This window comes from Bombus pascuorum, unplaced genomic scaffold, assembly GCF_905332965.1.
Source record: "Bombus pascuorum unplaced genomic scaffold, iyBomPasc1.1, whole genome shotgun sequence".
Taxonomy (NCBI): Eukaryota; Metazoa; Arthropoda; class Insecta; order Hymenoptera; family Apidae; genus Bombus; species Bombus pascuorum.
In genome coordinates this window covers 247,948-266,436 of record NW_026869730.1, presented here as the reverse complement: position 1 = coordinate 266,436, position 18,489 = coordinate 247,948, and the positions used below count along the sequence as shown (strand labels likewise).

Sequence of the window (18,489 nt, the reverse complement as noted above, 5' to 3'; positions counted from 1 at the left end):
TGTGTATTCTTGTGTGTGTTGTATTTTGTCCTGAAACTTGGCCGCAAAACAGGACTCCTCGGTGTATTAATTTTATGCGTTGTGGGATTTTTTTTGGGGGGGGGATGAGAGGGAAGGGGAGGGGGGTGTTAAATTATATTATTTACAATGATTATAGTATTTACATATTTACAGTACTTACATCTAGGTTATACGGTGGTAGAAATGGTTTTTTTTTTTTTTTTTTTTTGTCGAATTGGTAGTTTTCACTTATATTTTCTTATGGGTTTGGAATCCACCAATATTTTTTTGTGTTTCTTCTGTGTTTGTCTTTAGTGTCTTTTTGGGGGAGGGCCATGTTGTACCTCCACCTGGTGTCTGCAGTCAGTCCGTTTAGGTTTTCCTCGTAGAGTATTGTTTTTATCCCTATTTTTCTTTTTATGTGGAAAATTATCGGGATATTGTTTTGGTATTGGAGGTAATTTTTTTCGTCTAGGTATAGGAACGCTTCTGGGGGGATGTAGCCTGTTGTCATTGTGTTTTTGTAATATAGTACGTTTGGGTATAAGCCGCTGAAGATTAGGCTGTTTTCTTTTATTTTTGACGCTTGTGCGAAATGATTTCTTGCTAGTTTTAGTATGTGACAGTCAATGCGGTGAATGTTGGCTAGGTCGTAGATTTTTTTGTTTTTTATATATTTTTTGTATCCGCTCTGTTCGGATCTGTACGCATTTTGGCAAGCTCTAATGCATTTTCTTTCGAAAACGCGGATTCTCTCCATTAGCGATGCTGGTATGTTGTACCAGATTGGGCAACCGTATGTTATAATTGGTCTAATTAGAGCTTGGTAGCATAATGTTTTTACATTATTCTTGAGATGTTTCGAGTAAAATAGTCTCTTTGCTCTCCAGAATGCTTCATTGGCCTTGGCGAGTTGGGTTTCTATGTGTTGTTTGTAATTTAGTTTGTCATCTATGTTTATGCCTAGGTACTTTACGCAGTTTTTGTGTGGTATGATTGTCTCTTCGGATGACTTTTCTTTTAATTGGAAATTTTTGCAGTGTTTTCTTTCTGCTGGGCCGATTTCGCTGGTTTTGGGTTTGAACAGTATGCTTTCGCATTTGTTTGCGTTGATTCTTAGTTTCCATGTGTGGTAGTAATCATTGATTTTGTCGAATAGTTCTTGGAGGTCTGTGTTTATTGTTTTAGTTTTGCGGCCTGTTACGTAGATGATTAGGTCGTCTGCGAAGGCTATGGAGCGTTTGTGGGTAGATTTGTTCATGTCGAACAGGTTTAATATGTCACTGTTGTATATGTTGAAGAGTAGCGGGGAGTTTACAGTTCCTTGTTGGAGTCCGTTTTTTATGGTGAATTCTTTGTTCGATGTATGGGAACCCTCGGTCATTAGGAATGTTCTGTTTGTAATCATGTCCCATATTATTTTGATTAAGTATCTCGGGAAGTTTTTTTTTATTAATTTATAAATGAGGCCTGTGATCCAGACTATGTCGAAGGCTTTTTCGAGATCTATTAAGCAGGCGGCTACTCGTTGTTTTGCGTTTAGTGCCCAGCAGATGTCTGACGTGAGTTTGTTTGTCGCGTGTAGTGTGGAGTGTTTGTGTCGGAAGCCAAATTGGTTTTCTGGTATAATGTTTTTTTTTTTGCAGAATGTAGTTAGGGGGTTATTGATGACTACTTCAAATACTTTGCTTATGTTGGGGAGGAGACTTATTGGTCGTAGGTTTGTGAGTGATGAGCCGTCTTTATTTTTTTTTGTGATTGCTATTATTTTGGCTTTTTTCCACTTTTTCGGGAAGTATGCGTTGTTTAGCGCATTGTTGAATATTACTGTGTAGTACCATTTTATTTTGTTTGGTAGGTGCTTAAGTGAGATGTTCGGGATGCCGTCGAAGCCGGAGGATTTTTTATTATTTAGCTTGGCGAAGATTTTGTTTAGTTGGTTATAATTTGTAAAGTAATTTATTTCTGTTTCTGGTTGTTTGGGATTGTCTGAGGTGTTTTCGTTTGAGAACGTGCAGACTGTTTTGTTTAACGTTATGTCTTGTTCTATTTCGTTTTTGAGTTTGTTCGTTTCTGCGATGATGATTCTGTTTAATTCTTCTCGGCCCATGTGTTCGTTTTGGGTATGTGTTTTGGAGAAGTGGGTGCCTATGATGTCTAGTTTTTCTGTTGTTTTAGTTATTATGAAGTTATTCTCGGTGTCTTTGCTGGTTTTGTGTATCTCTATACCTGCTTCTTGGATGAGGGGAGCTTTCTCTGGAGTCAATTTGAGCGGAGTGCTGGGATTTTGTTCTTTCGGTCTGAAGATTTGATTTATTTGTGGGAACATGTTGGCTGAGTCGTTTTTGGAGATATTTTTTATTTTGTTTGTCCAGTAGAGGTTTATAGAGTTTGCGAATTCTTGTTTCTGTTGTAATTTTATTTTGTGTAGTAGGTATTTTAGGTATTCTAATTCCTCTCTTTTGTCCTAAGAGTAGTTGTGTTTTATATTGTTTATTTTGGAGAGTATGTAGCTTTTGTCTCGTTGTAGTTCTTTTATTTTGTTGTTGATATATGGATCGCAAGAGTTTTTTTGTTTGAAGGTTGGGACGGATTTTTGGAGTGCGCTTTGTATGTGTTTTTCGATTTCGTCTATGTACTATGTGTCGATTTGTCTGTTTGTTAGGTTGACGTTGTTGTAGATATTTAGGTCGCATTTCTGTTCGAGTAGTTTTTGGAATTTTTTCCAGTTTGTCTTTTTGTAGTTGTACTTGGGGGTTTCGGTTTGTGTTTCAAGTGTTAGGTAGTCGGATGTGTTTTTGTTTATCTGTAAGAGTATGGCTTTATGGTCGCTGTCGTAGTCTAGGGTTTTGAGCGTGTTATTTGGTCGTAAGTTTTGGATTTTTAGTCGTGCATCTGTTAGGCATATGTCGAGGTATGAGCCTCCTTTTGGGTAGGAGGGTAGCTCGGAGCTGTAAAGGTTTGTTTTGTAGTGTATGCTTTTATTGTCTAGCCAGTTTCTGATGAAGTTTCCTCTCGTATTGTTTAGTGGGTTTTTCCAGCTTGTGTGTTTTGCGTTAAGGTCGCCGGCTATTATGTGGAAGTTTTCTTGTTTGTCGAGCTGTAAAAGTTCGAAGAGGTTATTGAATTCGTCGTTAAATTCTTTTTCGTTTCCGTAGGTTGCGTAGGCTGCGGTGAAGAGTAAGTTTTCCTTTTTGTTTATTTTTATTTTTATGGTTGTCGTCTCCAGGGTTTTAAAATTTGTTATTTTGTCGTTTTGGATTTCTTTGAATTTCAGGGGGTTTTTTATGAGGATTGCCGTTCCTCCTCCTTGGATAGCGTTTGGTCTGTCGTGTCTTATTATGGAGTAGTTTTTGAAGGATACTTTGTGTCTTTTGTTCAGTTTTGTTTCTGAGATGAGTACGATGTCGGGGGTTTCTTTGTTTATTAGGGTTAGCATACTGTATCTTTTTGGTTTGAGATTAGAGAGTTTGCATTTATTGCAATTATTTTCAGGTGTTTTAAATCTAATTTGGATGTTTTATGTTGTGTTTGTTGGTTTGGTGTGTTTTGGCTAATTGTCGACTGCGATATCTAAGGAGTTGAAGATGGTGTTGAACCTGTCTTCGTGCGATGATATTGCATTTTTTAATTCGTTGAGTTGTATTTGTTGTTGATTTAGTGCTTGGATGATACATTTTTTAAAATCTTCGAAAGCGTTTAATATTATTTGTTGAGGGATGATCTCGGTTGTAATTGGGATTTGGTTTGCCCGCGAATCTAGTTTTGGGTTTATTGTGTGAGGGGGGTTTTCGATTTCCTGCTTTGGTCTTGCTTGTTGTTTCACTGCGTCCGAGAACTTTAGTTCTGGGGTGTATTTTCGGCTTATCTGTTCTAGTCGTTTGATTTTTGTTTCTTTGTCTTTTTTAATTTTTTCTGAAAGTTTTTGGCGCAGCTCTATGATTTTGGGGCACCCTTTGTATGACGCGGGGTGTCCGTAGCTTTTGCAGTTGACGCAGAATATTTTATCCTTTGTGATTGTATCGTCTTTTTTTATTTTGCACTCGCCTGGGCCATGGGGCTCGGTGCATTTTACACAGCGGTAGATTAGGTTGCAGTTTTGTGCTGTGTGGCCTAATCGTTGGCATTTGTGGCATTGGGTAATGTCATTTTTTCTTATTTTTTCCCACGTTATTTTATAGTAGCTTAGTTTATTTATTTTTTGTAATTTCACGACGTTGCTATTGGGGGATACCTGTACTATGTATATTGGGAGCAGTCTGTTACTTTCCCTTGACTTTCTTGTCGAGAAGCGCGATACTTTCGTAAACTGTATGTCGTCTATTTTTAATGCTTGTAAGTCTTCTAGTATTTCTGTCTCTGTGAGGTTAATGTCTAGTCCTTTTAATAGGAACGTGTGTTGTTTTTGTGCTTTTGGTGTGTATGTGTAGAACGTTGTGTTTGTTGTTATCAGTAATTCTTTTGCTTTAATGTAGTCGCTTAGATTATGTAGGTATAGAGCGTGTTTGTTCGCGTGTATTCTGTTGATGTGAAAGTTTTTGATATTGAGAGCGTCTTGTAAGAGAGCAATGGTGTCTTTTGGGTCTTGATGAGTTATGTTGATTGGCGGGGGCCTGTTACCTTTTGTGGGTGAGGGGGCGTCCTGTTGTTCCTCTGTGGGGTGGTTGGTGGGCTGTTCCTGTTGTGCTTGTTCCATCGGTGTCTTTGTCGGTGGGGGTTGCTCTTTTGGTTTGATCAGATGAGTGTGTTGATTTTGTGGTGTCGGCGGCCTCCTAGGTGGGGCGAGGGGGCTGTTTGTTCGTGTGTCGTTTGATTTTTCTTGGGTGTGTGGTGTTCCCAATGTGGACGTAGTCCTCCTGTTTGCTTTGATTCGCATTTCATTGTTCTTCTTTCTTATGGCTTCCACGATCGCATTTTGTATTGTTGATTCTTTTGTTGACGTTGCTTGAGTGTGATTCTGTTGTTGTGGTATGGTGGTTTCCTGTGTTTGTAACACTTCAAATCTGTTTTTTGTTGGTATCACTGGTGAGGGAGGGCTTCTTGTAGTTTTCATGGTTTTGCTTTCTTTGACGGTGGGATCTTGTGTATTGTTTTCTTCTTGGATTAGAACGAGATCTTCTTCTGTGTTTTCCGGGTTGTCTGGTAGTCTTTTGGACCTTCCCACTAGTTGTGGTTGTGGGTTGAGTTTCCGCGTTTTTTACGCGGAAAGTCTTATGCTAATGTTGTTTTCTTTGTCCGTTTTTGGCGAGATTGCTTTTCTTTTACTCGTTTTTTTTGTTGGGATTACGGAGGGTTCCGTTTTTTTGCTTTCTGCTTCATTATCGATGTCGCCTATTTTTTTATTTATTTTGTTGTTATTATTTTTTTTTCCTATTTATAGCGATGGTGTCACTAATCAATTTTCCACTTTCTGTCACTTTTTTCTTTTTTTTTTTCACTTAGACTTTCTCTACGCGAAAGATTGTCTAGTTGGCGCGCGCACTGTTCGGGTCTGGGTCAGCTGTCCCTTTTTTTTTTTTTTTAGGGCTGAGAGGTCCGTTTGGCTCGGAGGTTCGCAGTCGACTCACCGTACAGAGAGTTTTCGACTGCGACTGATCGGTTAGAATGTTAGATTGCGACTTTACGATGCTTCTCAGTGAGTTCGTTGGACTGAGCGATCGTTGTAGACATGTTGACTGAATTGACGACGAAGACGAACTGACTTGATCGTGACGATGCTGTGTCGGAGGTGAGCTAAGGAAGGGTGTGTCTAACGCACGGAATCATCTGATTTGTTGATGACAGTTTTTGGTTGGAGAAGTGAGGGTAATAGAAATTGTTTCTATTGGTTAGTAAGACTATCGATGGACTAGGAAGGGTATTAGCCACCCTCGATGGAAAGTTGGGAGTAGGAGGCATCGCACGTGTGAACACTTAGCGTTCACGTGTTTTCCAGACGCTAACCAGAAACCTTAGAAAACGCTTTCGTGGAAAAGCCCTTGTTTGCAATGAAAGACTTTCACCAGAGTTTTCTGAGATTTATAGTCAGGCTGCGAGTGTTTTCAAGAGTACGCGATAAGGATGTGCGGACATCTGGCTGCCATCCGTCCGCGATGTGAGGTCCGGCTCAGGTAGAGAGTCGGCCGACGTAACAGATATATCTGTATCAGATTCTTCATCGGGAACAATACTTCTCAACTGCGTTCAAGTGCTTTCCAGAATTTCTGGGGTCTATATTCTTATAGACTAAGAATAGACGGGATTGCAGGCTTTAATCGCGTGATTTCTCTATTTCACTCAATGGGTTATGATTTTCAAGTGAAGTAGTTTCTTCGGTTTCTCCTTCGTCCAATGTTATTAGATCCCTTTCTGAATTATTAGTATTTTATTTATTGTTCAGACTTATCGTGAAATGATTGAATCGTATGAGTTTATAACGCCTTCCATGTGAATTTGAGGAACGGTGCACCAAAGTTTTTCGTTGTTGTGTTGGTTGCTTCCTGGTGAACTTTTCCTCTTTTTACGGATGGACGTGGCGCTGTAATTGGTTCTTCGTTCGAATTGCTAGAAGGTACGCTGTATGTAAACCTTCCTGGATTTCGTTCTATTCCTTAAACACGATAACCGATTTATCTTGGATAAGTGAAGAACGATTAAAGGAAGACCAGTGAATTACGAGACAGCACGATTCCGTCCTGGTTTCGTTCCCCAGGTTTGAGTACGATATTGCATTTGTACTCTAGCAACATTAATTTCCATTTAATGGAAATAGGATCTTTAACTGACTATAGTTAAACTAAGGGTCGATAGTGAGTAATGAGTGCAAATTTACGAACACATAATGTCGGAAATATTGCGTAGCATATATCATAGCCAGGCATTCTTTCTCAGTTGCTGAATAATTCTTTCCGACTGGGTATAAATTGCGAGAACCATATGGAACCGGTAAATCGCGACCAATTTCATCTTGGCTCAATACTGATACTAGCGTTAACATAATAATCTCTGATAACGACGATAATATGTGACTTGTCAATTCTAAGAATTGTTTGACGTCCTTGGATTCTGGATTGTTGGATTAGACTTTGGAGTAAGACAATTTTCTGCCGCATGGAGTTTCCTTGGACCTGGTTTGACACCGTCGGTAAAAATTATGCCCTAAGTACGTAATTTCTTTACGCAAAACTCCGCTTATATTAGTTGGGAAAGTAAATCCGCGATTTCTGAGATGATTCAACAATCTTTAAATTTTAACTTCCTATGAAGATGAAAAGTAGACTTCTACATCATTCAAATAATTTTGAATTTATATTTCATTGAGTTAATACTTGATATATTAAACGTTGCAAATCATTTGCCAGATCAAAGATCGAGAAATACTTTGCACCTCTCAGTGGGTCCAGAGTTTCGGTAATTTGAGATAGTGGATACTTGTCGCTTTGGTTTTTTCGTTCAATGCACGAAAATTAATTATCCTGCACCCATCTTCAGTGTTATCGGCGTCCGATATTTTCGATACAACCCATAAAACAGAGTTATACGGTGAAGTGGACGGTCTAATTATTTCTTGGAATAACAAAGCTTCAAATCGAGACTGTGTCTTCTCTTGATTCATCGGTGGGTAGCAGTACTGCCTAGTATATATTGTAATTTCGTCTGTTACATAAATCGAGTGGTGAATTCTTCATTCGTTAACCTTACAACTTTCGCAAGTGACAATTTCCTTTATTATTTGGAATAAAAATGATGTTCCAAGTGGACAACTTTTGTAGGACAAGTATCTGTAGACACAGTAATATAATCTGTATTTGTCCTACCAAAATTGTATCTGTAGGTACAGTAACAGAATATCTGCCGTAATACATTGCCGAATATTAATGCCACTTGCTATATGCATATTGTTGTGCTTTTATTGAAACGTTTCGTCAGTACCTCGCCTGGACAAACATTATATCTCTGAAAAGTAACTAAGCAGACACGCTTGAGCAGAGTGCAAAAGGTGGAAATCCCTAACCCCGCAACTAATTATTTATTTATCAAAAGTAAAATTATTAGGATGATGTTCAATATCTCATAGTATTAGTATTGGTATTAATGTCTATTACTATATATTGATATTAACATACAATATAAGTACACAGTGTTAGGATTTCCACTAGTATACGTATGGTAGTAGTATGTGTATATATATGTCGGGTTGACGGTAGGGGCGTATAATGAATCTTCACCAGTGTTGTTCATGGTTGTCGCACAGATATTTATTACACAAGTATGGCTGATACAAGATTGACAATCGGACGCGGTAGCTGGACGCTAATGACAATGGCCCTAGGTTCGATATAGCGAATCCACGGTCCACGGGATAACGAATATACTTTGCTTCACAGTCTAAGTCGGACTCGACTTACTACTCGTGATATTAGGAACACTTGATTGACTCTTAGCTAATCAGATTGCCAGAAAAGAATGACTTTCCGTCGCGACGACGCTGCAGAGGAAAATTATGATGGGGTGTGCCTAAGGGCACGAGATCATCGGATTCGTCAAAGAAAGCCTCCACTCGGAGGGTGAGGGAAATAGACGCTGCTGTTAATTGGTCAATTTCTATGTTGGCGGTTAGAAAAGGATGCTAGCCGCCCTAGAGAGAGAGTTCCTAGCAGGCAACGTCGTACGTGACCAAATCAGGCTTTCCCATAACTTCCCGCAATAGGTGACAGATTTACAGGCTGATAGAATAAAGACTGTTTGTCAATCTGAAGGACTCCAGTTAACTAAGTCCTAAGATTTGTAACGGTTCCTCAGGTTATCTGAACATAAACTGTAAACGATGCATCGGCATCTGGCGATCATCTGGCCCAAAGAATGGGGTCTGTGTGTGGCGAGCTGCGGGGCTGTTGGAATGTCTTATTGTCAAGTGTCTGTACTGCCAATTCTTTAAAGGAAAGCTATGTTACTTTATATCTCTGTTAGGTGAAACGTTCATCCCGTGACCGTGGCTACGCTCGGCGACCGGTTGTCGCCTCGAGCCTAAGCTCATTGTCTCAAGTTTCGAATGACTGTGTCTGGGTTATTTCGTAAATGCTACAGTATTGAGGCTTTTCCAAATAATTCCAACGGGGGGGCCCGGTGTCCCTTCATCTCCGACATATATATATATATATATATTTACAGTAACTTCCAAATTGAAAATATATAAATATATAATATAAATATAAATGGAATATAAATTCCATATATACATATATATATATATATATATATATATATATATATATATATATATATATATATATATATAATTATATAATAATTATATATATATATTTATATATATAAATTTGCTCAGTTTCTGAAAATTATTTGTCTCTGAATTAAGATAACTTGCCCATCGATTAATAATGGTTCGTGATTTAAATAAATAAAGGAAAAGTAATTGCTAGATAGCTTAATAAGACGAAGTAATCGCAAATAAACGAGTAATTAGCGGAAGAAATATAATAATATTTTGTTGACTGTTAAACATAACTCAATTCGCATGAAAAGTTGTTCTAAACTGATATTCGCACTGATTTTTTATTAACTCTTTAACGTTCAAATCTTGTTGTCGAGGGACGTTATACACCATCGCTCAAAAGTCATAAAACAGTTATTATATTAGCTCAAAATTGGAAAAAATTAAATATATAATAAAAACATCAAGAAATAGTATTTGTACAGTGAAGAAATTATACACTACTAATATACATAATGATTTTATTAAAACAGGCTTGTAATTGAAAATTCATGATCTATACCAAATACCAACATTTTATTAAAAATACGAGATGTCCTAACACTTTTGAACAAGGGCGTTCAAGAGATAGTTTCGATTCGATAATATCAATGTTTAAATCAAATAAACCGGCACGTGATCAACCTATTGACTCCATTCGTGAATTATACGGACTTGAGCAAACTGGATGTTTCTACTTGCTTGCTGGTTTATGTTATAGGTTTGCACAAACTAGATATTTCCACTATATGCCAATTTATGCAATATAGAAATATATATCTTTTGTTTCCTTTTTTGTTTTTAATTTAATTTTAAATAGAATTTGTCGTTACATTTAAATTAGATTATACATTTTGTTAGTGTATTAATACCTAATTCTAAGGTTTTAACTTTTCAACTTGAAATGTCGCTGTACTTCCATATTTTATTTCCCACTATGTTCCCTCTGTTCAATACATGTGAATTGTTTCAACAATTTAGTACTAATGCACATATTCAACTGTTTTCGAACTTTCATTTAATTATTTGTATTTCGATATTCCATTGGTCGTAAAAATACTTCCTGTTGTTATATTTGATATAACTCTTCTATTACTTCGGGTTAAAAACGTGGAGCATCATTAAATTGTCAGATAACTTTAATTAACTGATATTTATAGGCTTAAATAATAAGAAATAATAGCATGATATAATTATGACTCAATACGATAAAACTGAATGTATAAAATTGCAGCGACATTCAAAATTACCATACCCATTGAGACTGAATAACCTTTTTAAAATTGGACCAAATGATTTGGATTTTTTTTAGAAATTAGGAAGATCATTTTACTAGATCAAGTATAAAAAAATTTTTTGAAAAAACTACAACTGGTCGGAATCGCCAAGAAAGAAAGTAAACATTATATTTTCCGCAACTTCTTTGTCTGAGCTTGTAATGAAAATTTAAACGATACATTTTAGACATTTATATCAGTTACATACATGCTGAAAATTTCATCGAAATCGGTTAACGTTGCTATGAGCTGCAAACGTTTAAAGATGGTGAAAAATGGCCTAAAATTTACGTCTTTCGGTGCCTGTCGCTTGTTTTCGCGACAACCAATTTTAATAAAATTTTCGGCATATATGTACATGTATAACTGATAGAAATGTTCGAAATGTTGTTTAAAGTTTCATTACAATTCCAAGAAAAAATTTTGGGAAATGCGATCCTTACTTTTTTTCTTGACGATTCCAACCAATTGCAATTTTTTTAGAACTTTTTTTATACGTCATCTAGTAAACCAATCCTCCTAACTTATCAAAAATATTCAAACCGTGCGGTCCTATTTTTAAGCAGTTATTCAGTTTTAAAGAGTGTTACAACAATTTTGGAAGTTACTGTAAATATAGAACTTTAAATTGACAACTAAACATATTTGTATAATCTCAACAAATTAAAATTTACTATCTCTGTATTCACAATTATATCTGTGTATATTAAAATTTATTTAATAGCATAGTTTGATAATGTTTCATAAAGTTTCTGGTTGTACAATAAGCTATGCTGAAGGAAAAATGCGATGATTACTAGAAAATGGCTCACTATATATAGTAAAATAATTTTAATAAAAATCACAAGAGATTTAAATTATAATAAACTCCTAATATATCTATATCTAACTATTTGGTGCTCCTTCCATCTTCAAATTGGTGATGGTATTGCTAATGATTTCACTACAAATTGCTTCAATTACACTTCGCTAAATTATGTTTCCCAAACAAACATACATAATACAAAATGAAACAATCGATTTGGCTTCAGTTTCTCAACTAAAGTGTTATAATAAAAACCAGAAATATTTGAATAAGAATTTTCTATAAGGAACAATCTAAATATCTGAAAGCCAAATCGACAATACAACAAACCGCATATATATCTTGCTTACTGTATATATATGTTCCTAAGAAGAAAGAAGGAAGATCATAAATTATTAATTAGAAATACACTATGGGTCTAAAGCGAATGAAATCAGCGAGATTCTAAATTCAAAATAAAAATAACAAAATTACATCGAAGCATTTATTTTCGAAAAAATGTATATGTGTTACTTTTCAAGTACATATATATTTGCTTCATTCCCAGCTATACAGGAATAAATAATCGACAAGAGACTATTTTACGTATAAAAATGTAAAATAGAAATTTTTCGTTTGAAGCTTCCTTTTGAAGAAAATAAAGTTTGATCCTATTCGGTCAAGAAATCGCATATTCAACAAACTTTCAAATTTTATTTTCTTGAAAATTAAACTCTAAGCGAATAAATCTTATTCTATATTTTCGGGTCGAAAAAATTTAATTTATTTTCGTATGTAGAATAACATCCTGTCAATTCCTTACTCCTACCCAGTCGAAAATCAATCAAATACATGAATACCTATGTGATAAGTTTCCAAACACGATTTTCTATAAAATGAAATCTTCGACGCAATTTTATCTTTTTATTTTCGTGTTATTTTGAACTAGAGAATCTCTCCTGACTTCATTTATGCTATAAATTTAGATCCAAGGTGTATAAATTAAACACAACAATAATATTGTATTGTTTTCAAGTTAGAAAAATAAAACAGTAATATAAAATATTACTTGGCCCCTCTTGCACAATACAACTAATGTTATTAGTGAAATTTTACATATTACAAATTATAAGTTACCTTCTATACATTAGTTTTCTAGAAAACTACTTCTGTACATCAATTTAACAAATTACCATTCAATAGTCTTATTCGACTAATGTTCTATATAAAATAGAAAAATTGTACAACTTATCATTTTGTCAACCTACAGATATTACCAGTAAATCATTATGCATAAAGGTCTCGAAGTTGAAATAATAATAAATATTTGTTAAACTATTCACACAGAAATCGCGGTAGAAGCAGCAAGCATTACCGACACCGTGCATCTCCAGATTGCAATACCGTGGCCAGCTTTGGAAGCAGTTCCTCTGAGAGTCGAGGAGGACTGAATCGATATTACCGTCAAGCTTGGGAAAATCTGCATGAGACGGCCGGTCATAAGACCAATCATCCTCCTCTTCGTCGCAAGGAGACCCTGGATGAACCAGGATACCGAGAAAATTACCGTGGCAACAACACCGAGAGAGATGGTTCAGAATTAGTTGTGAGCGATGTAGCCACGTACCCGTCTAACAAGCACGCCAGCATTTCTGACAAGAAACGCCATCATCATCATCATCATCATCACCACGGTAACTCTACGCCCGAGTGGAGGCAGTCTCAGTCTCATCACAGATACTAAACATAAAATCGGTTACCTAGAACCGCTTATTTTTTTGAGATTTTCGGTGAATCGATTATTGTGACGAGTCGCGATTAGATCACGAGCAAGTTGTATTTTTTATGCTGTATGCATATTTTATAAATGGTGACGCACTGGAAGATGGTGACTTTATGTTAGGAAATACGTACAAAATGTAAGGTAAATTTCTTTCAATATAGAGTTTTAATTTCAGCAAATGTATTTTTGATTATTTGTTGAATGTGAAAGATATAATTAATTGAATGTTTATTTGGTAATATTTGGATTTAAAAATATTTGTACAGACAAATTTGTTTACATAAGTGAAATACTTCTTGTGTATGTGTATTTTTATATATAAGAACATCTCTTTTTTATTTCTTCAATACAGTAGTATGTGAATTTTATATATTGATCTGATTCTTTAAGAAAAAAATTGATGAATTCATACATTGCTTTAATTTCAATTTTAATTTCTAAATAACTTTATTTTTTATAGAAAAGCACATCTATCTCAAAATCTTTTGAGGTGGATCGTTGACATTTTCTATAATATTCTAGATCTAAATTACACATATACATTTTGAAACATGTATAAAATCTTGTGTTTAAAATTCAACTAACTGTTTCTAGTAATTCAGCTAATTCTAAGTTAGAATATCAAAAATGTATATTGTTTTCCATTTACAATTCAAAGTTTACTTAGAAGAATGTATATTTAACATGAATTATAAATCTTTGTCCCAAATTTTTTCAAGAAATATGTATATGTATATCTAATATTCTTAGAACAATATTTTGTAGTCATTTGACGAAGAAATTAGTAAAATAAAATATTACCAAATGCATATATATCATAACAAACGTTTGACAAATATTTAAAATCATTTTTTTTAGAAATAAAGTTTCATGTGGATAAATTTTCTTATATTTCATCTTCTTTTTAGCATTAAATCACCATCCATCCATGTATTCTGCTATATCATTTATGAAATAATTTGTAACTCCATTTAAAATGGAAACTTAAAAGAACATGGTGAACAATTCAAACGTTGCGTAGGAGAATTTTTAAGCGTGATTCATAGATAGAAAAACTAATTCATCCTACATTTATTGTTCTGTTATACAGTAAATTATTTTCGACTACCTTGTTACGTAATGTAAATACCGTATACTGCAGTAGCGTAAGTCAAAGATGAAAGTTGTGAATGTAGGAGGATCACGAGTTGATCGAAGGATATGCCAAAAAAATGAGAAAGTAATATATGTATATGTATAATTACTGATCAAACGAATTCTAATAATTTTTAAACGAATTCGATACAAACTATTATAAGAATGTTCGATTATAATAGGATTGACAATATTTTATGAAAATCATACGCATACTCGGTTGATCAATATCTGTAATGGGCACCTTGGCCTCGCCTTAAAGGAATCGAACAAACTCATAACGAAACGATATTCGAAGATGGTACCGTTAAGGAAAGGCCGACGCTATACATATCAGAATCAAAATTCATTTAGTTATGGTGCTCATTTTAAGACACTTTGCACTTATTCAAATTCATGTCGGATCTGTTTTTGCAGATTTTAAAACACCTTAATAAATTATTTGTGTTTAGTATTATTTTAACCAGTTGAACATCTTTTCTCATGCTTGTCAAGAATAAAACATATATAATTAATAGATATGTATTTATTCATTGACTGACGTAAGATATTCGTAGTAAGTTTGTACATGTATTTATTTAATACTTCAGTAATCTACAAAAAATTGTAATAGTGCCATTATGGGCAAACTTGTTTAATTGTATCTATACATGCATTCTAGTTGTTTAAACATAAACACAGAATGGTGAACACTCGTGTATCTTCAGTAACTTGTTATGTACGTACATAGTTAGTTTTAGTCTTAGTTATGCACGAATTGTTTCAACTAAAAATATTTATGTATCATAATTGTTTCACAGAAGTTCATAAAGGAAAATACAAATTGTTCAAAAAGTTAATAAGATAAATTTAATTCTTTTAATACATCATTTTTGTTTAAAAAAATAAAAAACTACTTATCATAAAGTAGTTAAATGTAGCACACACAGCGTTAAAAATATCATATTTAATTATGCAGCCATTCATCTATTAAATGTCCAACCTCAACTCTGGCAGCTTTCAACTGAAGTGGATCATTTTTGGAAGGAGGATACATGTTGGCACAATGAGCAGTACCTATGGTCATAATAATAAATAAATTTTTTGTATTACACGAAAAATGAAAAATTTCAATTAATATGTACACACTATCAATATAAATGACAGGTATTTGCGGATTTGCTGATTTTGTAATTCCCAAAACATGCCAAGGATCAATTGATCCATGTACAAATACTACATTTGTAGTCTTTAAATCTAATCCTCCATACAGAATATTTGTTCTATTCACTGCCGAATTCAGCAAATGAATATTGTACCTGTTAGAATACGGAAATGTTATAATTTTATAGCTAATGATTTATCATAATTGAGAAATGTATTTATCGTAATTTTAAATAAACCTTGGGCCAAATATATCAATGCATTGTTGCACAAAGAAATCTACTGGGAAAGTTTCACTAAATAATTTTGGGCGTGCTGTCGAAGTTTGAAAGAATCCAAATTCTGTACACGTTTGGTACGTCCATTGACGTCCTACAAGAAATATATTTTAAAATACAATAAATAAAAATTAAAACAGCAATAGTATAAGTAAAAAAATACATTACCCCCTTCTGCTTCTTCGCTAGCCCATGTTATGTTCCGAAGTTTATGAATCATTTTATTATACATATAATCCAAACACTTTTTTTCTGATGCTTGTAATATTTTAGTGCTCAAAATTGCAAGTCTGTCAATAGCAATACCCAATGTTTCGTTCGTTAATATGTCGCAGGCACTATCGATAGTTAAATTAGCCATTGCGGAATTATTACGATTGTCTTTATTGTACTGTACAATACCAGCAAAGATGCTTGCTATTGTTTCATACAAATTCGAAATATCATTACGTTTGGTATGTTCGTTGATTGGATCACATAAACTATAAGTAAAAATAATTTTTCAATAATGATATATTTGATTTGTAAATGAAGAATTTTACTTTTACTTACATAAATTTTTTAGCTATTCCTTGTTGACCGATAGGACGATGTAACATTATATGAAATTGTTTGTTTGCTTCTAGTATTGCATTTACACATGCTTCAGAATATTCTTTGAGGGCATTTTCAACAACAACAAAGTATTCTATAAAGTATAATTATTAATATAAAACACTTCTGTTTTAAATAAAATATTTTTTATATTTAAGTGTATCTTATATTTACCCTGAAAATCAATTTCTGCTAATAAAGGACCACTAGCAGAAACAGCCCCGTGTACTAAATGAGGATATTTATTACGCAACCAAGCAGCTAATGATCCAGCATATGATCCTCCAAATGCAATCCATTTAGTACCAGCTGGTAACTTGTAATTAATATTCATGAATTCTATAAAGTAAGCCAAATCTGCAAGTGCCTGTTGCGATGAAAGATACATTAAATTTTTCACGCCGAGATCCCTGCAGATAACAAAAACGTAACATTATAACTTAAAATGTATCAATTATATATTTTATAAACAATGTTACATACGAAGTAGGATGACTTTGTCCATAAAAGCGGTGTTCCACTTGAAAACATAGCGCTCCAAATTGCTTAGCATATTCGATCCATTGACCTTCTGCCATCCATTTAGCATTTGCTGCAGCTTCACCACTTATCATCAAAAATACTGGACCACCTTTCTTATAGTGCTCTCCAACCTAACCCCAACCTAACGTTTACGAAATATCTCTGAAAAAATAATAAAAAGATTTATATTATAAAATAAAAATTAAGAAATATTTAATATATTCTTATTACCTGTTGCCAAACACGCGCATCAGTTGGATCAAAGTGATCTAGAAACTGTGTAAACCATTCAGCACTTGGAAGTTCATGATCTTCAGATAAAATTGGAGCACCTAGATTACCATATTTGCTTCGACCCCTCATAAAAGTCTACTAGTAAAGAAGACAAACGGGCATTGCTGAAAGAAGAAACAGTTGATATAGATATATCAAATGCCAGTTAAAAATAGTTCAATTGTTTTATTATCAGAACCTACGCAAAGCAATATTATTCCAAATTTAATGTAATTTTTATATAGGCAATAGTTTGCCAGAAAGAGTGCAGGTCGTACTTTATGAACAATTAATATTTCCTTTGTGCATCAAAATTGAAGATTGTGAGGCTGAACTGAACAAGTGCCTTGTGTATATCCTGTTTATTAAACTATGAATTTAATAACTTAGTGTAAAGATATAGAAGGGATTCGGAAATTCAAATAGTTCACTTTATTCAACACACAACAGTTATACACATATGTTATACTCTGAAGACCTCGTAAACCTACTCGCACGCTCGCTTGTTGTCAACCGACTCTTCCAGATGCTTCTTAACGTCTGCTTATCGGATTTACATGATTTGTCGAATTACTTAATAGAACCTTTAAACCTTATTACTTTATTTACATTCCTCTTAGTTTACATTCATCCATGACCTAAACCTTTCAAATTTCTCTCTACACAGTGCCTTCGTAAAAATATCCGCAGTATTTTCGCCTGTACTTACTTTAATTATATTTATCTTGTTTTGTTGTTGAAGAGTGTGCTATATTTCGCGTCCTTTATTTGTTGATAATATATACGTTCCAAGCAAGGCGGTTGAATACCCGGCATCTCGCTGTGTCGGGCGACCCACTGCTGGACCATGTCACGCATCTCGATTTCATCATTGTTTCCTACGTCGTCGATTGTCTCTATGTGGAAACAGCTGTGCACCCTCGGATACAAAGTTGAATAAAAGTGGCAGTTAAGCAGTACCAGGATGAAGTCTGCCAATACCTCACTGATGTTAAGGAGTAACACGATCCAGTTATAGCTTACAGAGTCTGTATTCTGTAAAAAGACGATAGTTCGTAGTCATTTATCAATTTGTCATTTATCAATTTTGATAAATAACAAGAGATGTAAAAGACATGTAAACTGCGTAAAATTCTCGGAAGAATTAGAAAGAAGATATTAGTGTTAGAGAACAAAGATATATCACGATTATTCTTAAATAGATTGAAAAAGGAGAAAAAGGAGAAAAAGAAGATTCATTGGACAATCATAAACAAAAACAAAAAATTATAACATACTAGAAGTATATTATAAATGATGGTCTTTGCAATTTGTAATGGCATACGGTACTTTCATTTTATTAATGATTGATGTTACTTTAATTACGAGGTCATTAGCGACAATTACATTTGATTATTTACATTAATCTGGGTTATTAATCACCTTAGACTTTCTATAAATTTTGGCATATT

The 18,489-nt window shown here is 34.2% G+C and overlaps 2 protein-coding genes across 2 annotated transcripts in view; one reads left to right on the top strand and one right to left on the bottom strand.

Annotated features, from left to right (window-relative positions):
• The window catches only part of LOC132915621 (POU domain, class 6, transcription factor 2-like), a 455,505-nt gene that overhangs the window by 270,869 nt on the left and 166,147 nt on the right, over window positions 1-18,489 (top strand). The window lies entirely within an intron of this gene.
• On the bottom strand, window positions 14,737-17,321 carry LOC132915619 (putative serine protease K12H4.7). The gene is made up of 7 exons (XM_060975458.1): window positions 16,997-17,321; window positions 16,727-16,927; window positions 16,418-16,653; window positions 16,202-16,337; window positions 15,818-16,131; window positions 15,611-15,743; window positions 14,737-15,526 (listed from the first exon to the last, which is right to left on the bottom strand). The coding sequence occupies exons 2-7, from the start codon at window positions 16,855-16,857 to the stop codon at window positions 15,175-15,177; spliced, it is 1,302 nt and encodes a 433-aa protein (XP_060831441.1). The 5' UTR covers window positions 16,858-16,927; window positions 16,997-17,321; the 3' UTR covers window positions 14,737-15,174.